At 46.2% G+C, this 27,054-nt stretch overlaps 1 protein-coding gene across 10 annotated transcripts in view; it reads left to right on the top strand.

The window, feature by feature from the left end:
- The window catches only part of VWA3A (von Willebrand factor A domain containing 3A), a 61,322-nt gene that overhangs the window by 3,753 nt on the left and 30,515 nt on the right, over positions 1-27,054 (top strand). For all 10 annotated transcript variants that reach the window (XM_042972141.1, XM_015538355.2, XM_042972140.1 and 7 more), the window contains 11 exons: positions 1,858-1,945; positions 2,265-2,388; positions 6,939-7,063; positions 7,159-7,236; positions 9,832-9,886; positions 15,969-16,067; positions 17,478-17,584; positions 20,657-20,782; positions 21,104-21,212; positions 21,446-21,511; positions 25,134-25,259. In XM_042972141.1, coding sequence (XP_042828075.1) covers positions 1,884-1,945; positions 2,265-2,388; positions 6,939-7,063; positions 7,159-7,236; positions 9,832-9,886; positions 15,969-16,067; positions 17,478-17,584; positions 20,657-20,782; positions 21,104-21,212; positions 21,446-21,511; positions 25,134-25,259 — 1,077 coding nt within the window. In that variant the 5' untranslated portion in view covers positions 1,858-1,883. The remainder of the gene's footprint in view (positions 1-1,857; positions 1,946-2,264; positions 2,389-6,938; positions 7,064-7,158; positions 7,237-9,831; positions 9,887-15,968; positions 16,068-17,477; positions 17,585-20,656; positions 20,783-21,103; positions 21,213-21,445; positions 21,512-25,133; positions 25,260-27,054) is intronic.

The raw sequence follows: 27,054 nt of genomic DNA, 5'->3' as shown, positions 1-27,054 counted from the left end.
GAAGGGTAAGACCACCTAGGAAAAGCAGATAGAGAAGGGAAGAGTGCACAATTTAGCCTCAAGGAACACCGACCTAAACCACTTTAACTGCTCAGGTAGAGGAGCCCGAGCCTGGAAGGGAGACCAGGAAGGAGCCGGCAGAGAGGGAAGAGGGCAGGAGAGAATAGCCCTGGGGAAACCAAGGTGGGGACAACCACTCACTACTCTTGATCTGAAGACAGGCTTTTCCTGCTTCTAAATGTACACGGTGGCCCCATAGCTCGTACTTCCGAATTCCCAGGGAGGATCTGATGGATCCATCTTGCTCCTGTCCCCTGCTGACTTGCCGATCAGCTGTGAGGAGAAGGCTGCAGGGTCACCTCTTTGAGTGTAGGTGGAGTTCACAAAGAAAAGAACTCAGTCTTATCTCAGTATGTGCCCTCATCTCTCTCTTCTTAAAGTCCTTATGGTCACTCATTGCCCTCTCCACCCAGTTCAGCCCTCACCATGCTCTTTACATGGCCACTGAGGACCTTAGCTATCCAAAAATAGATCCCTTGCCTGATTAGTCTCCATCATATCATCCTGTTCACATCTTTCCTAGCACTTGCCACAATTTCTGTATACTCTAATTTAAAAAAAAAAAAAATCTTAATGTTTATTTTTGAGAGCAGAGACAGAGCGTGAGCGGGGAAGGGGCAGAGAGAGAGGGAGACACAGAATCTGAAACAGGTTCCAGGTTCCGAGATGTCAGCACAGAGACTGACGTGGGGCTTGAATTCACGAATCGCGAGATCATGACCTAAGCCAAGTCGGAAGCTTAACTGACTGAGCCACCCAGGTGCCCCGTCTATATTTAATTTTTTAACATCTGTCTCCCCCTCTAGAATGTAAGCTCTCTGAGGCAAAGACAGATATCTAGCTCAGTGATTCTCAACTGGGGACAACTGTGCTCCTCCATGAGACATTAGGCCATGCCTAGAGACTTTTTTTTTTTTTTAAGTTTATTTACTTAAAAAAAAATTTTTTTTTTAACGTTTATTTATTTTTGAGACAGAGAGAGACAGAGCATGAACGGGGGAGGGTCAGAGAGAGGGAGACACGGAATCTGAAACGGGCTCCAGGCTCTGAGCTGTTAGCACAGAGCCTGCCGCGGGGCTCGAACTCACGGACCGCGAGATCGTGACCTGAGCTGAAGTCGGCCGCTTAACCGACTGAGCCACCCAGGCACCCCAAGTTTATTTACTTTTTGAGAGACAGCATGAGCAAGGTAGGAACAGAGGTGGGGGTGGGGGGTGGGAAAAGAGGATCCAAAGCAGGCTCCGCACTGAGAGCGGACAGCCCAGATGCAGGGCTCAAACTCATGAACTGTGAAATCATGACCTGAGCCAAAGTTGGATGCTCAACCACTGAGCCACTCAGGCACCCCTTGGGACATTTTTTTTTTAAAGTTTTATTTATTGAAGTAATCTCTACACCCAACATGGGGCTCGAACTCATGACCTTGAGATCAAGAGTCACATGCCCCTCCAACGGAGTCAGCCAGGCCCTCCATAGAGACATTTTGGTTGTCACAATTCGGGAGGCAAGAATGCTATTGGCATCTAGTGGGTCGAGGCTTAGCAGCATCCCACAGCCTCACAAGCAAGAATGACCCTGTCCAAAATGTCAACAGTGCTAAAGTTGAGAAGCTGCTGTTACCTTGTTCACCATATCCTCAGCACCTAGCACACAAAGCCTGATACCTAGGAGGTGTTCAATAAGCACTTATTAAATGGATGAATGACAGGAGAATTGAGTTGACTATAGACACCCCAAGGCTGTTATCTCTATGCTGCATTTATCTTTCTCTTTTCTGGTATTCTGTTTTCTCTCTAGGAAAATAAGCGTTGGGTGTTTTTATAATGGCTACAGAAACTAGTCATGTCTTCCATGGTCAAGATGATAAGTTTCTGGAAAACCACTGGTAAGGATCTTTGATTTTTTCAAATGAAAACAATAGTAACAACATTTTGTTCAAGACAGTCGATGGGGGAATACTTGTCTTGAAGCGAGACTGGGTAAATGGTCATGGCATCATCTTATGCCCAAGGGCTTCAGTTTTCTCACTACCAGAAACATAGAGTAAAATGTCTTATGAACCTGGAGCCCACCTCTTATCAGGACTCTGCAGGAACCCTTCCCATTTACCATAGGGAAATAAAAATGTCTCTGGAGAACCTGACAATGTGGAGTCAATGTCTAGTGCTGGGACATTGATCAATCGCTCACTGTGTGTTTTGTAGTGTAAGGAGAAACAATGACAGAGATTCAAAGAAGCACTTGGACCAGAAGGATATCCATGGACTCAGCCAAAATCCAGACAATGGACTACTGGTTACAAATGTTAACCAGACACAGGATTTACTGGTAAAAACCATAGTGCTTTAAGTGAGTCACAGTGCTTACAAGTCATAGTCAGGGAATGCAGAATGTGTTGTTTCTTTCTTCACATATGATCTTGGGGTTAAAAAGATTAGTTAAGCATTCATCTCTAATCCTCTGCCTTTATTTGTTTGTTTGTTTGTTTGTTTGTTTATGAGAGTGCAAGTGGGGGGAGGGAGGGGTAAAGGAAAGAGGGGGAGAGAGGGAGGGAGAGAGAGAGAGATTCTCAAGAAGGCTCCACACCCAGCATGGAGCCCAATGCAGGGCTCGATCCTGCAACCCTGAGATCATGATCTGAACCAAAAGCAAGAGACAGATGCTTAACCATCTAACCCATCCTCTGCCTTTAGAAATGACAGGCATATCTATGCTTTTATGCAAATTCTATAGCCTTTTTGGCCATATCATTAAATATTCAGGAGTATATGAAGATTGTCTATATTATCAAAGCCTGAAGACTAAGGAATGTAATTCTAAAATTCCCCTTTCTAAGATTTGTCTTTCTGTGAGGATTCCCTAAAACCTAGATCCAAAAATCCATTTCAGAAGTGCTATCAGAGCAAGAGCATTATGGCAGGAGAATTAACTTCTAGAATAACCAGAACTGTGGTTTTAGACTTACTTTTAGGTTTTAGTTCATGTCAATGAAATATTTTCCCACAATGGTGGCTAGAGTGTCTAGAACTCAGAATTCACTCTACTACAGAAACTATTGTGATCAGGAGTTGTTAGGTACAAGCCTGGCCTATAATCATCGACCTCATCTACACAAGAGTTTAAAGATGATACCTTTGTAACGATAATCAGTCCAAAAACAATACAGTTTTAAGGCTGGCAATTAAACAATCAGGAAAATGGTCCTATTTTACTTTTCTCAAGTATTGTCACTAATAGGAAAGCAATTTTAATGAAAAGAAAATGAGGACATGTCAGTAGAGTCTTGAGATTCTGGGGGATTCTTTCAATGACTTCAGATGTTGATAATATGGGTCTTTGCTTCATCTAATTTCATGTCAAATACATGACTTCCCAGGTGTACAAGGGCCACTCATACAATTATCAGCCACAGCTGGGACCTCCTATACCTCACAAATTAATAGCAGTGGGAAAGATGGAAAGGATCACCCCAACGTAAAGAGCTTACGACTCTCTATGTAAAGCACATACCTTATTATATGATCAGTATGCCCTACCATCAAAATCTATAATGCCTATATGTTAATGGTGGACCTTCAAATATTAATGATACAAAATCCATGCCCCAAAACATGATATATTATTTCAAATTCAAGTGAAATGGAAGAAAGGTGAATTCTCAATCCACCATGCACGGAGTCCTCAACCAGGGAGTCAAGTTGAGTCCTGAAAGATGAAGAGAGTGACATCTAGTGTTCATACTATGTAAAGCAGGGTTTCCCTAAATGTGAGATGGGGGGGACCATGATTTTAGTTGATGCTGTTCAAGGGCAGGACATTAATTAGCATAAAATCACACGAGAAATTTACCTTTTGATCAGTTCTCCCTCAATCCTTTATTAGAATAGTCACAGTTTGGAGCTAACTTGAGCTTGGGTTTGAATCTCAGCTGTGCCACATACCAGCTTGTGTGACTTTGGGAAAACTATTTAAATTCTCTGTGCCTCAGTTTTCTTTCTTTTTAATTTTTTAAAAAAATGTTTAATGTTTACTTATTTTTGAGAGAGAGGCATGAGCATGAGCATGAGCATGAGCATGAGCAGAGCATGAGCAGGGGAGGGGCAGAGAGAGAGGGAGACACAGAATCTGAAGCAGGCTCCAGGCCCTGAGCTGTCAGCAACGAGCTAGACACGGGGCTTGAACCCAGGAACCATGAGATCATGACCTGAGTTGAAGTTGGACACTCAACTGACTGAGCCATCCAGGTGCCCCATGTGCCTCAGTTTTCTTGTCAGTAAAATGGGGTAATGACAGTAACACCTTTGTAGAATTAAATGAGTTAATGTGTGAACAGTGCTTGACACATAATAAGTGCTATTCAAGTGTTTGCTCTTAGTGTTGTTCACACTTCTTTAACACTTGCTAATTTCTTTTCTTTCTTTCTTTCTTTTGCTAATTTCCTTTAGAAACAGGGCAGTGAGCAGGCTTCAGGCACAGAACTGAGGGCATACAATGCTATCTAGCTGGAATATAATAACATTTCATTTTCATTGAGGGGGGCAATAAGGATCATTGTTCAGATCTGGTTTGGGTTTTTTTTTAAGGTTGTTGTTTTTTAAGTTTTATTTATTTATTTATTTTGAAAGAGAGCATGGGAGGAGCACAAGTGGGCGAGGGGCAGGGAGAGGGAAAGAGAATCCCAAGCAGGCTCCACACTGAGACCGATGCACGACTGTGAGATCATGACTTGAGCCGAAATCAGGAGTCAGACTTTTAACAGACTGAGCCACCCGGGTGCCCCATTGTGGAGATCTGTTAATGCAGCAACATGCACAGCTGGGTGCTGCCGTAGCTTCACATGCCTGTGTCCCAGGTGAGAAAAGAGCCACACCCACTGGGCCAGCATCACAAAGCAAGTGGATGGAGAACCCCACATACTGCACTCTCTTCTCTCCTGCTCTTCTTTAGACTTTCCTCTTCCTGTGTCTTCCACCCTGCCTAGTGGAGCTCAATCAGCTATCCGCAGAATTTTCAACCTCCTGTCCTCCACCTCACCCAGTACAATGAAAGCCCTGACAAATACAACCCAAGCAGCAATAACTTAGGGTTCAAGCAAGTGCCCGGGAGATGGGCGCAGCCATTTTTGAATGTAGATGGGGGTCTTGGTGGGATAAACAGTGTGTAGACCTACTCCCCAGTCATCAGATGCTGCATGGCAGTTTCTGTCATAGTGGGACTGAGCCGGCCTCCCTTATGATGCTGTTTCACAACCTGAGTGAGTCATGACCAATTCTGGCAACATTTACATCCTAGGTGTATCACACAAACAACAGTGATCGCACTGGAAGCCCGGCCTGAACCAGGCCTTGCACACCTACCCAGCCCCTACTCGTGTCATGTTACACCGACCACAGTGGCCACCTTTCTGCTCTTCAAACACTCTGACTCCTTCCCCGCTCCATGCCTCTGCCCAGAATGTGTGTTCCCTAGCCATGCACAGGGCAGGTTCCTTCTTGACCTCCAGGTGACGGCTCACAGAGGCCTCCTCCGATCCCCACCCCAGCTGAAGTGACCTCCCCATCTCTACCCTACTCACTGTATATCACATTCCCCTGCTCCATTTTCTCACTAGAACTATTCCTTTTTGAAATTATATACATAGCTTTCATTTCTTCTCTTCTGTCCCCCTGCCCACTCTAGAATGTAAGCTCCAAGAAGGCAAGAACATTTCTGTCTTGTTCACACTGTAGCCCTACCACCACTGACCACACCTGGTGCATAGAAGGGCTCAGGAACACCCACCGGGAAGAGGAAGAAATGCCAACCTCCAGGAGAGGCTGATCAAGGCCAAATGGGCTCAGAGCCTCTGGTCAGTTTTCTCTACCTTCTGGTTCCTGGAAAGCATCACCAGTGTTGAATGCTTGCCATGAATAACTTCAGTTCCACCACCAAGGCCACCACCCAAATCCTGAGCTTAGGACTATGTAACTATGTCACTTGGTATAAGCAAGGGGTAGAGTCTTTTCATGGCCAGACTCCTACAATAGTGGGGAAATTCTATATTTAAAACTTACCTGCTGCTCCTATCTTCTCTGGACTAGACAGGATAAATCCATTCCCTCCCATCAGCCAACAAATGTTTGTTGAGGACCCTTCAGACTGATAGAAGGCAAAATTCATACACCTGGGAAGATACAGAAAATCCAAATGTAGAAATAAGCAAAGACCACCCATATGAGAACAGAGGCAATTTATTTAGAGCTTGCTCTAGCAAGGGAGTCAGCCACCTTCACTTGTGTTTGGCAGAGACTCAAAGGCAGGGAGCTGGAAAGATTTATGGTGAAAAAGGGGAAAGGTTCACGTGCGCCCTGAAGGAAGGTGTTCACTTAAGGAATCTGGAGGCGGGCATCTCATAGGATTGGTTTTGAGGGCATATTCGGCCTTCTCTGGTGGGTGCTGAGCTGGATGTGAGATAAAAAATAGGAAAGCTGGCAGTCATTGACCAAGTCCTGACCCTTCTGGACCAGTGGCTACAATTGTGGTTTGGCTTCGTGGACTGGTGGCTACAGAGGTCGTGGGTCGGAGTTGTATTGTCATATATGGTCTAGCCACCGTCTGTCTGTATATTCAGTCTCTCTTGAGGCAGCATGTGGTGAGTGACCCTTGAATTGTCCCCACATAGTGGGGATGAGGTGACGGATGAGAATGGGGATTCCCAGAGCAACTGGCTTAGGACACAGGCCTCCTCATTCCTCAGTTCCCTCGGCAAGGTGAGTTCTCGAACAGACTGCGTTCAGAGTTGGCAACCCTTGGGCATCCGTGTGGAGGGAACCTAGGGCGTCCTCAGCCTTGCCCTCTCTCTCCCCAGTTTTCTGTTTGACTCTGGCTCTGTCTCACAGAGGCTACAGGGAGACGAGACCCAACCTTCAGCTTGGGAGGACCCGGAAGACTGGCTTTCCACGCACAGTTTACAGTTTGAGAGGCTCACCTTGGCTGACCTGATTAGCCAGGGCACCACAGTACTGTAAGTCTGGCTCCACTCCCTTCACCCCCAAGCCGGTAATGACACACCCTGCCCCCGGGCCGGAGAGACCCCTTCATGAGACTTTGCTTCTTCAGGGAGGAGGGCAGCGATGTCATGAGGAAAGTGCACTTCTCCACCCAGATGATCCACCAATTTGAATCAAAGCTTTCTGGGTAAGTATGTTTTTCAGTATCTTCTCAAAAACCCCAGAGCTCAAGAATTTCCTCATTTCAGCAGCCTGAAAGTAACTTTGCTCAGACAACAATCTCTGGGTTCTTGACCGGGCCTCTCCCACTTCCGGCCCTGATTCCCTCTTTCCTCAAATGAAGAGATTGGACCATACCAATTTTTCTCAGCTTTTTAAAACCCATGAGCCCTTTGGACACATGGATGGTTCAGTTGGTTGGGTGTCCAACTCTTGGTATCAGCACAGGTTATGATCTCACAGTTCATGAAATGGAGCCCCACATCAGGCTCTGTGCTGAGTGTGGAGCTTGCTTGGGATTCTCTCTCCCTCTTCCTGCCCCTCCCTGGCTTACACTCTCTCCCTCAAAATAAATAGATGAAAAAAAAAGGGGGGGGGGTGGAAATCAGTGGAAAGAATGGATTATTTAGTAAACTGTTTTGGATAGTCAACTTATCATTTAGAAAAGAAGAAATGAATTGATGCACCAAAATAAGATGGCAAATGAATATAAAAATTAAAATCACTGAAGTCAAAAAAAAAAAAAAAAAAGGAAAATATTCAAGTTGACTGTGTGGTCTTAGAAATAGAAGACTTTTCTGTCTATATATGCAAAGTCAGACTCTATTAATAAAAAGACCAGGATTATATTTTAAAGGTATACAGTAGCCTTTGTAAAATACACAAGAAAGGGTAATATTCTATATAATGAGGCCTAACTAATCAATATGAAACGAAACACCAAAATTGAAAAATGGACAAAGAAGATGAATAAACAATTCATAGAAGATGGCATACAAAACACTGAAAGTATATACTTTTATTTTTATAATAAAAAAATTTTTTTTTAATGTTTATTTATTTTTGAGAGAGAGAGAGAGAGAGCACACAAGTGGAGGAGGGCCAGAGAGAGAGAGGGAGACACAAAATCTGAAGCAGGCTCCAGGCTCCCAGCTGTCAGCACAGAGCCAGACAAGGGGCTCGAACTCAAGAGCTATGAGATCATGACCTGAGCCAAAGTCAGACGCTTAACCGACTGAGCCACTCAGGTGCCCCTAAAAGTATATATATTTTAATGTTCACTCTTTCTAGTAATCAAAGAAATGCAGTATGCATGCTTTTTCTCTCCCTCTCTCAAAATAAATAAATAAACATTTAAAAATAAAATAAAATCCATGGGCCCTTTAGGTGAGTACATAAAACCTTACACCTTCATTTGATATGAAATAGGTAAGAGTGACCACTTTTTCAATGACAGACTGAGTTTATACTTTTGCAAATTGCATGTCAAAACCAGATTTTCATAGTACATGTATACATTCCATCCCTGCTATAGCAATCTATGATCCATGATTACTGTTTGCATAAGGTTTCCTAAAAGGCTATAATAATAATAAATACCCATCATTTATTAACGTGTCAGGAACTCTGCTGAGGGCTACGTGTATTATCTTATTTAAACCTCACAACAACTGGAAATATAGTGTCACTCTCAAGTCAATTATCCAAAATTCAGTTGCTAACTGACCCATTTTCCAGATTTATCAAAACATTTTAACTTTTATAACAATGTATATTGGATATGAAAGTTTAAACAGGTTTTTAAAGAATTCTGCAATATTTTGGCTGATTTTCTTTATGCTTATTTATTTATTTGCGAGAGAGGGAGTATGAGTGGGGGAGGGGTGGAGAGAGGGAGCCAGAGAATCCGAAGCAGGCTCTGAGCATCCACACAGAGCCCAATGCGGGGCCCAAAACACACGAACCGTGAGAATCTTGAGATCATGACCTGAGCTGAAGTCGGAGGCTTCACCGACTGAACCACACAGGCACCCCTTGGCTGACTGGTTTTAATTGTGAATCGAGCATGTTAAGGAATGTTCAAGCCTCTTCGGTTAATTCAAATAGATTTTCAGGGAATCAATTGGATTTTCAGCAAGTTGACTTCTGGCAAGTTGACTTGGGTAGAGTCCTGGTATTATCTTCTTGTTGGAGATGATGAAGCTTAGGTTCAGAGAGGTTACCACACCTGTTGAAGGTCACACAGCTAGTAAACGGCAGAGCTGAATCTCAAGGACCAGCCTGTCCCATTATGAAGTTCATGCTCCAAGCTCTATTTGTACCTTAAAACTCTCCCCGCCACCCACTGCCCCATGATTTCACATCAAAGATCTTGCTTGCCCTTCAGTAGGCTCCCAAATCCCACCTGTTCTCAATGAGGGCAACAGTTACATTCAAGTGATGAGTCCTTAACTGGAGCACCTGTTACATGCTGTCTCCATCCAGCCATTGGAATGGTTTGCAATAAGGCACGTTCAAGAAGTTCCCCCAGCTACCTTTTGGAAACTAAGTCTTTTTCTCTTAATCAGTCCACTGAGAGCACGCTGCTGAAATGCCCCCGTTGGGCATTTATGATCCTCTCCAGGTGACTGGGAAGTCCCACCTGAGGAGACACAGATTTGAGAAGAGCAAGCAAGACATTACCCCAAAATCCCATCCACACCTTCTTCCCATGCATGTTAAGTGGCTGTTGCGCACTGATGAAGGTGACCTTGGGTGATGAGTCTTTCTGGTGTTTTGGCAGAGCTATTGAACTCTATCAACAGAGAATCCAGTGGCTCACAGAAAGCAGCAGGAAGGTAAGAGACAAAGATTTCATTCTCCTCCCCCTTTTTCCTAGGTCCGTCTGTATTTGTCACAGTCCTTTCAGCTGCAAATGATAGACCTCCAACTTAAACGGGCTTAAACTAAAAAAAGGAATTTCTCGGCCTACATCAATGAAAAACCCAAACACAGCTGTATCCATGGGCTCAGATGATGTCATCTCTTTGTCACTGAGCTCTGCTTTCCTCTGGGTTTTATTCTTAGGAAGGCTCTCCCCAGCTTGGAAAAGTGGTCACCAGCAGCTCTAGGCTTACATGACACCAGCTGAAGTGACACTCTGCAAGGGTCCTCACCTTCCTTTCCCACTGTGCCCTCCCAAGTCCTGGAATTGACTCTCTTCGGGCCAATTTAGACCATAGCCAGTTTAGATCACCATAGCCAAGGAGTGAGATATACTAACAGGTAGATCTGGAACTAGGGGGTGGGGGACGTGCAGGGAGACTGGGTACATACCCCCAAATCTCATAGACTGAGAAAAGGGGATAGATGGTTGCACGTGGAAACCCAGGGTGCTGTTACCAGAACAGAAAATGGATCCTGGGCAGGTGAAAACAACAGATGTTCCCCTAAGCCATTTAATCGCAGACCCACAGTGAAAGTCATGACTAAGGCTGATCATCTGGACATAACTTCTCTGAGAAGTTTGAATAAATGCTTTCCTCAGATCCAAAGGGTTGAAAAGTGATCCTGGGCAAATTAACCTTTGTTTTGCTTTCTTATTTGTGTCCGCCTATTTTCCTCCAGCTGATACATTACTGGCTCACCATTTGCTTCACCTTAGGTAATCCTCAGTTCTTGCTTTAACCCTGGGACAGGCAGATGCTGAAATTCATGCTCCCTGCTCCCAACCCCCACCCCTACACAAGACCAGTAGGTGACAACATAGTGCTGAGGCTGCCTGTCACAGCTGATTCCCCGGTGTCATCTGTGTCTCGGATCCAGAACCTTCTTCACTCCCTTAGACTGGTCAGTGGATGTACGACTCCAGCTGTGGCATGCCCCCTCTGGTTGCACATGATAACACAGGCAGGAAAAACCCAGAGGGATGAAATCTTCACACACTCCAAAAACATCCGTTCGGGGAATGTTCTGCGTACTTACCCACCTGTATTACACCTGTCCTGGCACTTTTGACAAAGGAGGCAGGGATTGCTGGGCCTTTCTTTGCTCAACCCTTTTCTTTCTTTATTTATTTTTATGTTTATTCATTAAAAAAAAAATTTTTTTACATTTTATTTTGGAGAGAGCGAACGTAGGGGAGGGGCAGAAAGAGAGGGAGACAGAGGATCTGAAGCGGGCTCTATGTTGACAGCCTGGAGTCAGATGTGGGGCTCGAACTCGCAAACCACGAGATCATGACCTGAGCCAAAGTCGGACACTTAACCAACTGAGCCACCCAGGTGCCCCGTTCATTTTTGAAATAAAAAGAGTGAGCAGGGGAGGGGCAGAGAGAGAGAGAGAGAGAGAGAGAGAGAGAGAGGATCCGAAGTGGCATCTGTGCTGACAGCAGCGAGCATCGGGCGCAAACTCACGAACCGTGAGATCATGACCTGAGCCGAAGTTGGACGCTCAACTGACCAAGGCACCCAGGTGGCCCTGCTTCTGTTGGAGCTACAGAGGAACCATGAAACAACCCCCAATTGGATCCCAGGGAAGCGATCACCCATAAACCAGCTCGTGGGTCCTCTGGGTGCTGAGGCAGCCTGGGGTGCCGGACAGGCCATCACTGGGCCCACTTCCCAACTACTGTCAGCAAGGCCATAGGCAAGTGGCCTCACTCCTCTGGGTGTCTGTTTCCATATTTATGGAGGATATTATGGCTTATAAACTAGTGGCATGCTGGCAAATCTGGCCCACAGCCATGCTTTTCTTGGCCCACACAGTTTAAATATTTCCCGAGTTAGTTGCCAAGATTGAAAATCCTGATGTTTCATGTTTATGTCTGTTTTTTAGCCCTCGCTTGAAAAATGGGAATATCTAGCATCACCAGGCTCCAGTCCCCTCTTATGTACTTTTCCAGTTATTTCTATCGGAAAAATGTCTAGAATTCCAATGGCTAAGTGTAAGAGGATGAATGTTTTCAATAACAAATGCTCTAAGGGCAGTTCCTCAAATTTTAAAAGGAATAAAACTGGCCCTTGATTTGAGCTTCTTTCGGCCCCTGAGGATCGGTAATGTCCTGGGAGGCCTCAGACCTCATTTGGGTCCTGAATTCAGCAAATATTGATTGGAAGACTACTACATATCAGGCACTGGTCCAGGATTAAGGATTAGAAACATGACCAATGCAAAGGTCCCACCTTCGTGGAGATTATAGTCCAGTGTGAGAGGACAATGAATAATTTAGCAAATCATATGGAAGGTCAAGTTAGTGATAGTGCTTAAAGAAAAGCAAGCAGGGTAAGGGAATCGAGAGTAGGATAAAAGGAGGGCTGTTTTTCTTTTAAATGTTTATTTATTTATTTATTTATTTATTTTTATTTATTTATTTTTTTTAACGTTTTTTATTTATTTTTGGGACAGAGAGAGACAGAGCATGAACGGGGGAGGGGCAGAGAGAGAGGGAGACACAGAATCGGAAACAGGCTCCAGGCTCTGAGCCATCAGCCCAGAGCCCGACGCGGGGCTCGAACTCACAGACCGCGAGATCGTGACCTGGCTGAAGTCGGACGCTTAACCGACTGCGCCACCCGGGCGCCCCTATTTATTTATTTTTTGAGAGGAGGGGAGAAGGAGAGGGACAGAGAGAGGGAGACAGAAAATCCAAAGCAGCCTCCTCCTTGCCAGCATACAGCCCAACACGGGGCTTGAATTCACAAGCTGTGAGATCATGACCTGAGCTGAACTCAGACATTTAACCGACTGAGCAGCCCAGGGGCCCCAAAGGGGGACTGTTGAAATAGAAGGGTCAAAGAGGAAGCCTTTGAACAGGCAACTGACATGAAGGAAATAAGGGCATTCCCATGTAGACATCTAGGCAAGAATGTTCCAGGCAGAGGAAACAGCAAATGCCCAGGCTCTAAGACAAGAACAAGCTTAGCATGTTCTAGAAGCAGCAAGCAGGTCAGGGCAGCAAGCACAGAGTGAACAACAGGGAGGAGAAGGGGAGGAGAGGAGGCTCAAATCAGGAATGTCCTTGCAAAGTTCAGATTTTATTCTACAGGTGAGGGTTTTAAGCAGGGGAGTGACATGATCTGACTTAAGTTTCAAAAAAGCCATTGTGCCTGCTTCATAAACTGACCATAGAGAACAAAGGTCAGGTCAGAGTGGTGGTGTCTTAGGCTCAAGCGCTCAGGTGGATGGAACGAGAAATGGTTGGACTCAGGGCGTGGCCTGAAGGTAGAGCCGGCAGGGCTGGTGGATCGCATGGGCTTGGGGCCAGCGGGGTGGGTGTCGAAGGCCGTTCACGAGAGGACCAGGTGTGAGGAGGAAAATCAAGAGGTCTTGGTTTCACCACATGGAGTCTGAGAGGCTTGCTGGACACCCAGGCAGAGACGCGAGCAGGCAGTCGGATGCAGAAGTTTGGAACTACAAGAGCTCTGCCTGCAGACGGGCACTGGATTATCATCAGTGTACCAATGGTATTCAAATCCCTGAGACATGGGAGATCACTTAGCGGCTGAGTGCAGAACTGTGGTTCTTACTGGGAGCGGGGGTGATTTTGTCCCTCCACCTTCACCCCAGGGGACATGTGGCGTTGTCTGGAGAAATGTTGCATTGTCAAGACTGGGAGGGCAGCTTGCCAGGGAAGCTGCTAAACACCCTACAATGGTCTGGTCAGCTCCCCACAACAGACGACTGTCCAGCTCAAAATGTTAACAGTTCAGGAGGTGCCTCGGTGGCTCATCTGGTTAAGCGTCCAACTCTTGATTTCTGCTCAGGTCATGATCTCACAGTTGGTGGGTTCAAGCCCCACATTGGGCTCTGTGCTGACAGCCCGGGGCCTGCTTGGGATTCTCTGACTCCCTCCCTCTCTCTCTCTCTCTGCCCCTTCCCCCTTGATCTTTGTCTCTCTCTCTTTCAAAATAAATAAATAAACATTTTTAAAAAAAATGTCACTAGTTTGGGGTTTGACAAACCCTGGTGTAGGTAAGGAGGCTAAAGGATGATGGACCCCTAACCCTGTGCTTCTCAAACTTATGGCAGCCAAATCCCTTTTGGTGGTGGTGGGGGCAGGGGGGGTGTGTGGATTTTGTTAAAATGCAGACTCTAATTAGGCAAATCTAGGGTGGGACTTGAGATTTTACATCTAACAAGTTCCCAGGACAGTCCCCTAATTTAGACTTTGGGAGGAGAGGGTGGAGAGTAAGAAGGACTGGCCAGCAAGTGGAAGAAGAAACAGGAAAATGTGACGTCCTGAAAGACAAGTGTATTCATTAAGTGCTTCAACTTGTCATGTTCTTGACACAGCCAAATGGTGTCCTGTGCCCCTCAGAACTGGAGAAAGTTGAGAACTTACATTTGCCCATTGGGTCTGGTAAGAGTGAGCTCACTGATCACCTTGTCATGGGTGGCTTTAGGGGAGTGAGGAGGTGAGAGCCTAAACTGAGGGGGTGGCAGAGGAATGGGGGGTCAGGAAGCAACTCTAAAATAGGAAGCAGAGAAATGAGGTGGGGTAGCAGGAGGGAGAGGTGGGGTCCTGGAAGGTTTATTTCCTCTTTCAGATGGGCAACAGGACAGCCTATTTGTGTGGTGATGGAAATGGTGTGGTGATGGAACAGGAAGTCCAGGAGAAGGGATGGTTACGGTAGCAAAGTCTCTATTTGACCAAAGAAGAGCCAGTAATGGAAGCCACAGGGTTGGCCTTGGAGCTTTGGTAGTTGCCATAGATACATTGTAACAGGGGGAAAGCCTAAGTGTGTAGGGAAAGGTGGGCAGGCAGGCAAGGAAAGATTAAAAAATAAAACAGGGGCGCCTGGCTGGCTCAGTCAGTGAAGCATGTGACACTTGATCTCAGGGTCAGGAGTTCAAGCCTCACATTGGGTGTGGAGATTACTTAAAACAATAAATAATATAAAAAATAACTTAAAACACAAACAAAACAAAACTCTGGTTCATTTTTCATTTCTCAGTGAAATCGGAGGCAAAAATCACTTGCTGAGGGAGTGTAGTAAAGGAAATGTTGGGCTGTGAGAGATATAAAACACACCTCTCTGAGAGGAGAAGTTAATCAAGCAGGAAAATTGGGCGTGCAGGAAAGTGAGATTTCAGGCCAAAAGCATCAAATGGAACCCACTGCCCCTAGAGAACTAGCCGTTTTGCATGAATGAAAATCCCGGTTCATGATGCAGCCGTAACAGGATGAAGTCCCGGGCAGAGTCAAACCGCGTTGGCATATAGAATGTGAGAACCGCTAGAAACAGAATTAGAAACTCCCAGAAATACCATGGCAGCCGTGAGCTTGACACATCTACCTTTGATTGGTAGAGTGGGTGAAAAATAAATAAGGATCTAGAGAAATGGAACAAAATCAGCTGATGGAATTAGATATCCGACTTTGTATCTTACAAAGGATGCTTTCCTCTGGTCTCCAAATTGTCTTTAACGGACATGTGTTACTTTATAAGAGTGGACGTGAGGGAAAAAACCCTTGTGAAGAGGAGGCTGCCACAAAATAAGAGCAGATACGGGGTGCCTGGGGGGCTTGGCGGTTGAGCAGCCGACTTCAGCTCAAGTCATGATCTCACAGCTCGTGAGTTCGAGCCCCGCATCGGGCTATGTGCTCACAGCTCGAAGCCTGGATCCTGCTTCAGATTCTGTGTCTCCCTCTCTCTCTGCTCCTAACTCACTCACATTCTGTCTCTGTCTGTCTCAAAAGCAAATAAACATTTAAAAAAAATTTTTTTTTAAAGAAAGAAATAAAAACAGATACTGCCCAGATCTAAAGTCAGGACATCAAGTCTTGCTTTTTCCTCTGTAAAATGGGCCTGCCTTCTGCTGCTTTTTGAGGTCGGGGGGTATGTTCCAATGTCTGCATCATGCAGAGATGCCCGGGAAGAGGCTTCAGAGAAGCACAGAGTTGTGCTGGTTATTTCCACATGCCCTCTTTGGTTTTAGGCATTTGGCCTCATCAAGGGAGCCAGAGTTGGCATCATCGTTGATGTGTCCGCCATTGGCAGTGGCTCTCAAAAAGAGGAGTTCCAAAATGACCTCCTGGTAAGTCTCTCTGGCACAGAGAAGTACCTGGAACCACCCCCATCACCCCCTCCCCTTTGTGAGCTTGCTCCTTGGATTCCCTTATAGCAACTGCAAAGGTTTCTGTGAAACCCAACCACAGGGTCCTTTTCAGTTCTAGTGTGAGTTTCTAATATTCTTACCACAGCAGTCCCTCCTAGCTAGTCTTGTCCACAAGAGCCCCCGAGTTCCCCGGAAAGAGGACGGGAAGACTAATCACTTGGACTGACCCCAGCATAGCATAGCCTCTGTCTCCTGGTCTTTTCTGGACCCAAGAGCTATCCCATTTTCTTTGGCATTGTCCATAACAAAGAAGCTAAGAACTCCAGAGTTAGATGACTGGGGCTCAAGTCCCAGCCACATCTGCCACTTGGAGGCTGTGGCCCTGCTACCTAATCTCCCTATGCCTAGGTTACCTCATCAGTAAAATACGATGATAACAGTGGCCACCTGACAGGGTTGCCATGGGATGAAAGGAGTTCACTCAAGTTAAGTGCTCAGTACAAAGTCTGGCATGGAAAATAAAACCTCTGTAGCCTCTGTGAACTAATGTGGAGAGGCTATTTTCTTATGGGAACCCCTAGAATTTTGGAGGCAATAGTCAGTTTGAGGACTCTTAGGGTTCAACATGGACTTGTTGTCCACGCTTGTTCCCCGTTCCTGGTCTCAACGGATGTCAGGAAATAGTGCAGACCCCTTCATGACACGTCCTCGGGGCTGAGTTTCTAAAGATTCCCCAGGCGGGCTGGTCGAATTTAGCCATGGCAGGGGTCATGTTGGTGGCATACAGATGAAACTCTAGCCAGGAAGAAGAGGAGAAGCTATCTTACTGTTGGGGATTCATCAGCAGCAGCTTGAGAGCGTCAAACAGGCTGGCCTTGTGCACATCGCATAGCCACCATGTTTTGGCAAGAAACCACTGCCCCCCCCCCCCGACCCCTGTCCCCCTCCTCCCTGGGTGCCACAGTTAAGGGTCCAACCATAGCGCATGCTGAGATGGGTAGCTGAGACGCTCACATCCCCTCCCCCCATAGTCCACGACCCAAGTGTGTGGCCACCCTGAGGAGCTGCTCCGGAAGATGACGTCAGTCTGCAGTCACTGGGAGTGAGTCAGGACACAGCCTCCCAGGGTGGTGTGCCAATCTGTAGGCTGAGGCCGGTGCCCTGGCTCCACCACGCACACAGGCTGGGATGGGTCACCAGGGGCACTCATCCCACACTTCCTTGAGACTCAGTGGGCAGGAAGCAAATGTCAGCTTGGGGCCACTAAGCAACCCTGTCTCAGCACGGCTCACACCCCAACTGAGAGGGCCCAGCCCTGGCATGAGGAGTGAAGCCAGGCTCCATGTGGCCCACGGCTCCAGGAGCCAATGATGTCCCTTTGTCTGCCAGAGCCTCATTGATGAGCAGCTGAGCCACAAGGAGAAGCTGTATGTCCTGTCCTTCGGCACCAGCACCAGCGCCCTCTGGCCAGACCCCGTGGAAGTCCGCCCCTCCATGTGAGTATCCACCCGACCTTGGCCAGAATGTTTGCTTCTTCATTTTCCTCTCTATGTGGTAGTGTCTTTCGTGAATGAGCACAGTGCAAACCCAAGACCCCAACAGGTCAGTGAGTACAAAGAGTCAACTCACAGAGCGGAAACGCAGGGACCAGTAACCTTTGGAAAAGTGGCCAGCGTCGTGAGCAATCTACAAAATGAAAAGACAAGACAACCACAAGGTGCCATTTTTCTCTAGCCAACTAGCAAAGATAGTTTTGTTATTTTTAAGATAATACGTGTTCATTTTTAAAAATTCAAACAGCATGGAGGCGCCTGGGTGGCTCAGTCAGTTGAACGTCCAACTTCGGCTCAGGCCATGATTTCAGTTTGTGGGTTCATGCCCCGCTTCGGGCTCTGCGCTGACAGCTCAGAGCCTAGAGCCTGCTTCAGGTTTTGCTGTCTCCCTCTCTCTCTGCCCCTCCCCTGCTTGTGCGGTCGCTCTCTCTCCCTCTCTCTCAAAAATAAACATTAAAAAAATTCAAACAGCATGAAGGATAAATAATAGAGTCTCTCTCACCTCCCAGTAACTGTTTCCTCTACCTACTTCCACACATACACGCATCAGTGTGCTTCTTCAAACAGGAGTGCGTTGCACTGTCTTGCACTTTGACTTTGCACTTAATCTTGCATAGCATTCTCTCTCAGTACACACAGATCTACCTTATTATTTTTAACATTATTTATTTAATGTTATCATTTTTTATTTATTTTTGAGAGAGATAATGAGAGTGTGTGAACACGTGCGAGCAGGGAAGGGGCAAAGAGAGAGGAAGAGAGAGAATCCCAAGAAGACTCTGCACTCACAGTGTGGAGCCAGACGTGGGGCTTGATCTCACAGAGCACGAGATCATGACCTGAGCTGAAATCAGGAGTCGCACGCTTAACCAACTGAGCCATCCAGGCTCTCCCAACCTTACTCTTTTTTAATGGCTACATTAGTATACCACTGTAAATGTACTATGATTTAACTAGTCCTTTATTTGGAAGCTTCTAGTTTGGGGTTTTGGAGGGGAGCATAGAGGGGGGAAAAGGAAGATGTGTAAGAATTTCTACTTACTTATGCCAGTAAATAAAAATGTCTTTTCCATGAAGAGAAAATCCTTGATCACCTACCACATGTTAGGTGCGATGCTAAGCACTTAGCATGAGCTATCTTACTTAATACTTAGGGCCAGCACTTGGAATAGGATTCTTATCTCCATTTTGCCAATGAAAAAACTGGGACTCGTGTTAGGCCACGTGCCCAAAGTGGCAGAGCCAGGATTGGCTGCCAAAGCCCAGAGCAGGTGACCTTGACCAGTCCTTCAACTGTCTTCAGCAGAGAGAGGTCAGAGATACCTATCCCTCACTGAACTCTCGTGAACATGAAATGAGGGCACTCAGTGAATGAGAGTGGTTTTTTTGCTGTGGTTCCCACTCCAGTTAGACCCCACCTATGGGATGTTAGATCTGAAAGTCACCATGAGGTCATAGGCAAGAGCTTCTCAACTGCAGTCATTGCTGGATGACCCTGGTGATTTTTGTCACATCTCTGCCACGTGTACTATTTTAAAACATCAATTCTACATGGATTATTGAAGGAAACTATCAGTACCATAATCACGAAGCCCATATCGCTTGCCGTAATTAGGATGCAGCCATAACAATAAATACAATGAAAGCAAACAAAACAATGATATTAAATTCTAACTTGAAACCTATTGGCCAGAGAAGGCAGTAGGCCTAGGATTTGCTTTCCCTTTGTTTATTTTTTTTTTTTAAGTTTACTTATTTATTTTGAGAGAGAGAGAGAAAGAGAGGGAATCCCAAGCAGGCTCCACACTGTCAGTGCTTAACCCGATGCAGGGACTTGAACTCACGAACTGTGAGATCCAAAATCAAGAGTTGGATGCTCAACCGACTGAGCCACCCAGGCGCCTCTTTCCCTTTGTTTAAAAGGGAGACTCAACACTTAGCATAATGAAAGACAGGCTTACTAGCTCTGAGCTGAAGTTTTTTATTTTATTTTTGTTTTTCTTATTTTTCTTTCTTTACTTTTTTGGTCAAAGAGAAATGGAAAGAGCAGAACTCTCTCACTGGTACCATGTGAGGTATTTAATGGAGAAAGCACTGCTTCACATCTTCTTCCCTCTTAGGGCCGGAGTATATCCCAGTCCACGTGAGATGCGGCCACACAGCCACGGTGCCTCCTTTTGGAGTGCTCCTGGGGTCAGGGCATTCACTCTGCACTTGGAGTGGGGTTTGTGTGGCAGGATCGAGAAGGAACTTAGCCCAGACCCGCTGATGGGCAGAGTCGCTTGAACCTCAGGTTCTAGAGTCAGGCCTGGCTTGATATCCCAGTGTTGCCAGTTGCTTACAGTATCACCTTGGGCAAGTCCTAACTGGGTCTTCTCATCTATAAAATTGGAACGAAGGTATCCACCTCAAGAATTATTATTAGTCTGGGCATTTGGAGGCCGCATTTGGTTAAGCATCCGACTCCTGATCTCGGCTCAGATCATGATCTCACAGTTCATGAGTTCAAGCCGCACATCAGGCTCTGTGCTGATGGTGCAGAGCCCACTTGGGATTCTGTCTCTCTCTCCCCCTCTCTCTGCCCCTCCCCTGCTTGTGTGCTCGCTCTGTCTCTCTCTCTCTCTCTTTCAAAAAATAAATAAATGAATAAATAAATAAATGTTAAAAATTTATTTTTATTTATTTTTAATTTTTTTTGTTTATTTATTTTTGAAAGAGAGAAAGACAGAGCGTTAGCAGGGGAGGGGCAGAGAGAGAAGGAGACATGGAATCTGAAGCAGGCTCCAAGCCCTGAGCTGTCAATACAGAGCCCGACACGGGGCTTGAACCCACGAGCCGTGAGATCATGACCTGAGCTGAAGTCAGATGCTTAACTGACTGAGCCACCCAGGCACCCCTAAACTTAAAAAATTTAAAAAAAGAAAAGAATTATTGTTAGTCTGAAATGAGTTTGTGTTTGTGCTGAGCCTGGCACCCCGAAAGAGTACTGTGTTTAGGTGTCTCTTGTCTACACAGCCTCCAGGAACTCAAGCTCTGGGTGAAGAAGCTCCAGCCTGATGGGGGCAGCAATCTGCTACAAGCCCTGAGGAAAATCTTCACCCTGAAGGGACTGAATTCTCTGGTGATCATAATGGGCAGCTGGTAGGTCTCCTTTCCTATGTGGGTAACAGACCACATCAAGGGGGCTGGAGAACCAATCCATTGTTAGAGGAAAGACCGTCAAGCATGACTCTTCACACACGCTTGAGAGAAGGATTTCGTTCACAGGCCATCTGTCCACAGGTGTCAGGGCAGGGGGCAGCCAGGGCAGGCCAGACCTGCAGTCCACTCCTCCCCACACGTTCCCCAGGTGACCTGAAACACACGTGGTCAGTTCGATTTGGTAGATGTTCCCGTTTTCTCTGGATGGTCCTCAAAGTGATTTGACCTGGGGAACCCCATTTTCTTCTGTCTTCTCCCCAGCCCAGATCAGCCTTCTGAAATTCTGTCCAACTACATCCAACAGTCCACTGTGGGACGGGACCTCATCACCCACATCATCACCTACAAATGCAACGATCAGATGCCCCCTGTAAGTACTGGGATTCTCCAATGTTTCCCTTGGATTGGCCATAGGGAGCTAGCTGGGCCAGCTCTGGGGGCTCCGTGCATGGACAGGGACCCCCTCCCAAACTACGGACCAGAACACAACTCTCCTTGTACCTAATTCTCCCTTTGGGCAGTTGGGAGGCTCAGTCAAGGAGAAGGCTTGTCAGACTACTGGCGTTGCCCTATGGAGAGCTGACCCTGTCTCCCTCCCTACAGGCTGTCCTAAAGAACCTTGCAGAAGCTCTTGGGGGCTACTACCACTGCTATAGCACAGAGACGGAGGTAAGCCCTTCTGTCAACACGCGGTGTCCCTCTCCTCCCTCCCTGCCTGGCTCCAAGGCTGTTTCTGGGGGATCTGTACTTGCTTCCCTCCCCCACCACCATGCTCAGTATAATCAGGTTAAGATGAATATGTGGGAATAGCAGGGACAGCATGAAGTCACAGATCCTTTGCTCAGCATGTGCGATGAGTTGATTGTGCACCAGTGTGCCTAGAGGCCTTTTAAAGCATTGCCGGTAGAATCCCGAATCTCTATCCAGTCGACAACAATGTGGGCCCTACTCCACCTCTGCTCCCATCAAAGCTGTGAGTCTGAAACAGTTGTCTCAGTTCTTTCTCCAAGTACATCCCTGCTACTGCAGGGTCAACTGTGAGTGAGCCATCAGTTCTGTACCAATCCGTCCGTTGGTGCCACCTGTGTCCACAATGGAGGTAACAATTAGCAAATGTGTATGGAGCCATTTGGCGGATTGAAAATCCAACTGTCTGTTCAGCTAACAGGCTGTGTCTTGCCTGTAACCATGAATAGCCATAAGCAAATGAATATTTGCATCTCACAGTGTTCGAGTGTCGCCATGTCTAGCATTTAACACCAAGGAGCCAGGGTCAGGCAACATTTTCCTTGGGTAACACCCCTTCTGTTTATGTCATTTCTGTCATTTTCCAGACTCTGTTTGTTGAGGCCATGGACTACAGGGGCTAGGACGGTACAGTAAATGAATGAAACTGGCTGATTTAAGAAATCTTTTATCTTGGGGCACCTGGCTAGCTCAGTTGGTGGAGCATGTGACTCTTGATCGGAGGGTTGTGAGTTCAAGTCCCATGTTGGGTGTAGAGATTACTTAAAAATAAAATCTTAAAAAAAAAATAGAGGGGTGCCTGGGTAGCTCAATCGGTTAAGTGTCCAACTCTTGATTTTGACTCAGGTCATGATCTCACAGTTTGTCAGATCGAGCCCTGTGTCAGGCGCTTGCACTCTCTAAACAAACAAATAAACAAACAAACTTAAAAATAAATTCCTTTATCTTAAAACCTGTAGCCCTCTTGGCTTCTCTGTTGTTTTTCTGCCCTTGAGAGAGATATGGCTACAACAAATTTCATTGCCTTCTTCTTTTTTTTTTTTTAAGTTTATTTATTTTTGAGAGAGGGAGACAGAGGGAGAGAGAATCCCAAGCTGGTCCACACTGTTAGCGCAGAACTCGATGTGGGGCTTGATCTCAGGCACCGTGAGATCATGACCTGAGCTGAAATCAAGAATAGGAGGTTTAACCAACTAAGCCGCTGAGGCACCCCTGTCTTCTTTTAATATGAGCAAAACAACAATAGAAGGATAACAAAACCCTACAGCTGACTCCGATGGAGTGTGGGGGGCGGGGAGCAGAGAGTGTGTGGGGTTTGGAGGACTAGGCAGCACATGCCCCGTCTAGAGAGGTGCCTCTGCTCAGCCCCAGCCCACTGTTGCTCTGGAGGAATGTGACCCCAGTGCCGCCAGGTCTTGGGATTTTTCAAGAGCTGGAAATCGGGATTTGTGTGTATGTGTGACTCCTTTACATTTTTTTAAAACTGGAGGTGAAATTCACATAACATCAAGTGAACCACTTTAAAGTGAACCATTAAGGGTACTTAGGGGGCTCAGTCAGTTGAGTGTCCAACTCTTGATTTTGGCTCAGGTCATGATCTCACAGTTCATGAGTTCGAGCTCCACATCAGGCTCCATGTTGACAGTGCAGAGCTTGCTTGGGATTCTCTCTCCCTGTCTCTCTGCGCTTCTCCTGCTCTCGTTCTCTCTCAAAATAAATAAATAAACTTAAAAAAAAATAAAGTGAACAATTAGTATTTTCACTATGTTGTGCAACCACCAACTTTATCCAGTTCCAAAACATTTTCATCCCCCCCAGAAGAAAATTCTGTACCCATTAAGCAGTTCCTCCCTCTTTCCCCTCCCCCACAGCCCTCTGGAAACTACCAATCTGCTTCCCATCTCTATGGATTCACCTATTCTGGATATTTCAACGTGTTTTTTTTTGGTGTTTTTTTTTGGGGGGACAGAGAGAGACAGAGCATGAACGGGGGAGGGGCAGAGAGAGAGGGAGACACAGAGTCGGAAACAGGCTCCAGGCTCCGAGCCATCAGCCCAGAGCCTGACGCGGGGCTCGAACTCACGGACCGCGAGATCGTGACCTGGCTGAAGTCGGACGCTTAACCGACTGTGCCACCCAGGCGCCCCTATTCTGGATATTTCATATAAATGGAATCATATACCTTTTGTATTTGTCTTTCAGTTAGCATAATATTTTCTTTTTTTTTTTTTATTTTTGAGAGTGAGAAAGAGTGTGAGCGGGGGAGGGGCAGAGAGAGAGGCAGAGAGAGAGGCAGACACAGAATCGGAAGCAGGCTCCAGGTTATGGGCTTTCGCACAAAGCCCGATGCAGGGCTCAAACCCATGAACCATGAGATCATGCCCAGAGCCAAAGTCAGAAGCTTAACCAACTGAGCCACCCAGGCACCCCTGCTTAGTGTAATGCTTTCAGGGTTCATCTATGTTGTAGCTTGTCTCAGAGCTTCATTCTTTTTCGTGGTTGAAGAATATTCCATTTTCTAGATGTACCACCTTTTGTTAATGCATCAGTTGATGGACATGTGGGTTGTCTCCACCCTTGGGCCGTTGTGAACTGCTGTGAACATTGGTGTACAAGTCTCTTGAGTTCCTGTTCTCAATGATTTGGGATTATAGGCCTACAAGTGGAAATGCTGGGTTATGTGGTATTTCTGTGTCCGATTCTTTGAGGAAGTGCCAAACTGGTTTCCACAGAAGCTGCACCATTTTACATCCCTACCAGCAGTGCACAGGGCTCCAACTCTCCACATCCTCACCAATGCTTGCTCAAGTCCTCTTTAAATTACGTTTATGGCCAACCCAGTGGGTGTAAAGTGTTTCTTCGTATCTTTAAGGTTGGAAAACCCTTCAGTTATTTAAAAATACTTCAGGGGTGCCTGGGTGGCTCAGTTGGTTAAGCTTCCAACTTTGGCTCAGGTCATGATCTCGAGGTATGTGAGTTTGAGCCCTGCATCGGGCTCTGTGCTGCTAGCCTGGAGCCTGCTTCAGAGTCTGTGTCTCCCTCTCTCTGTCCCTCCCCTGCTCACACTCTGTCTCTCTCTCTCTCTCTCTCTCAAAAATAAACATAAAAAAAATTTAAAAAAAATAAAAATGCTGCAGACCAATACCATAGAAATGGAACACAACACATTTGCAGGCTGTATCTAACACATGGACCCTAGTTTATCTTATTTTTTAAAGTTTATATACTTATTTTCAGAGAGAGAGCACACAAGTGGGGAAGGGGCAGAGAGAGAGAGGAAGAGAGAGAGAATCCCAAGCACTGCACTGGTGGTACAGAGCCCATTAGAGGGCTCGAATTCATGAGCCACAAGATTATGACCTAAGCTGAAGTCAGACCCTTAACTGACTGAGCCATCCAGGCACCCCAATGGACCCTACTTGATAACGTCTGGTTTAAACAATCTGACACTTAGCTTTGGGAAATTACATGGCTGCTTGACCTGCCTTGGCCATTGCTAGTAGCCAAATGACCTCTAATAGCTGATTACTCCTGCTACCCCCAGGTCTATACCAGTTGGGACATGGACCAGCTCCTGGCAGAAATCCAGAAGGCCCAGAGCCTCCTGAGCCACATCCAAGCCTTGCGCAACAGGACCCCCTATGAGGAGCTAACGGGCATGATGAAGGAGGTAGGTGGTGTAGGTGAAGATTTTGGAACTGGCCTCACTCCATTCTCCTTTCTCACCCGTCTCCCTGAGGGCATGGCTGCCAAGGCCCCCATGTGCTAAAGAAAAACAAGGCAAAGCCGTGCCCTCTGCTGTACCTGACACCCCTGAGCCGGGTGGGCCTTCCACTGTGCTGGAAGGATCCTGATGGATTTTCTAGCTGAAAAATTGATTTCAGAGAAAGGCCAGCAGGCTCCTGCCACCCTTCCCATCTATCACTGTCCCCTCCCTTCACCCCAATTTGGAGAAGGACAGAAACCTCAGCCACACTGAGTGGGCCATCTTGAAGATAGTCTTAGGCACCCAGCACTTCATTCAGGGCAAACGTCCCTGCCTGGTGACTCCACTAATGTAACATCAGTAAAGTAACGCAGCCAGCTCATGGACGCAGCCCCATAAAAGGCATGAGCTGCTGAGGGACGCCTGGCTGGCTCAGTCAGAGGAGCGTGCGACTCTTGATCTCAGGGTTATGAGATCGGGCCCCATGTTGGGTGTAGAGATTACTTAAATAAATAAAACTTAAAAAAAAAAAGCAATGAGCTGTTTAGACTGTGCAGAAACTTAACTGTGAACAGAAGGCACAGAGAATGCATTTATCGCTTCACCAAATGAACATGTGGCTGTGTCATAGAAGACATCTTGGCCTGGTTGGACACAATAGAAGAAACACAGCACCTAGAAACTGGAACCTTACATTTTAGCTCCAGCTTTTCTATTTAGTCTCTATAAATCATAACAGCTATTCGTATTATAATTAGAATAACTCTCTACAGAGTGCCCATTCTAAGATAGGCACCATGCTTAACTCTTTAAATGTCTTATTTTATTTTAAAAACAACAGTCTGCTGCAGATGTATTATTATCCCCATTTTACTGATGAGGAAACTGAACTTACAAGGCTAAATAATTTGCCTCAGACCCGAGAGATTAGAGACAGATCAAGTTTGAATTAAACCCACGTCTGGGGCGCCTGGGTGGCGCAGTCGGTTAAGCGTCCGACTTCAGCCAGGTCACGATCTCGCGGTCCGTGAGTTCGAGCCCCGTGTTGGGCTCTGGGCTGATGGCTCGGAGCCTGGAGCCTGTTTCCGATTCTGTGTCTCCCTCTCTCTCTGCCCCTCCCCCATTCATGCTCTGTCTCTCTCTGTCCCAAAAATAAATAAAAAACGTTGAAAAAAAATTAAAAAAAAAAACAACCCACGTCTGTCTGACACCACAACCTTTCCAGGAGTTTCCCAAAATGCAATACATGCATTACTTACGGTTTGCAAGGTACATGGTTTAATTTTTCTAATATGTATTTAAAACAAGCTCATTATTGTTGTAATACATCTTCTTTCTAAAATTATTTAGGTACAAAAAGGGAATTAATTTTTTAAATGAAATCCAATTAATAATTTAAAGGCTTTAATATTACATATTTGATTTATTTCATTCTTTAAAAAGATTTTTTAATGTTTATTTTATTTTTGAGAGAGAGAGAGAGAGAGAGAGCATGCACATGTGTGAGCTGGGGAGGGGCAGAGAGAGAGAGAGAGAGACAGAGGATCCAAAGTAGGCTCTGCACTGACAGCAGATGCGGGGTTCGAACCCACAGAACCATCACAGAACTGTGAGATCATAACCTGAGCCGAAGTCAGACACTTAACCAACTGAGCCACTCAGGCACCCAAAAGAGTTAATTTTTAAAAATAATCTCCAGGGGCTCCTGGGTGGCTCAGTCGGTTAAGCGTCCGACTTGGGCTCAGGTCATGATCTCGCA

This window comes from Panthera tigris, chromosome E3, assembly GCF_018350195.1.
Source record: "Panthera tigris isolate Pti1 chromosome E3, P.tigris_Pti1_mat1.1, whole genome shotgun sequence".
In the NCBI taxonomy this organism is placed as follows: Eukaryota; Metazoa; Chordata; class Mammalia; order Carnivora; family Felidae; genus Panthera; species Panthera tigris.
The sequence above is the reverse complement of the archived record's forward strand: the minus strand, read 5'-3'. Positions and strand labels throughout refer to the sequence as shown.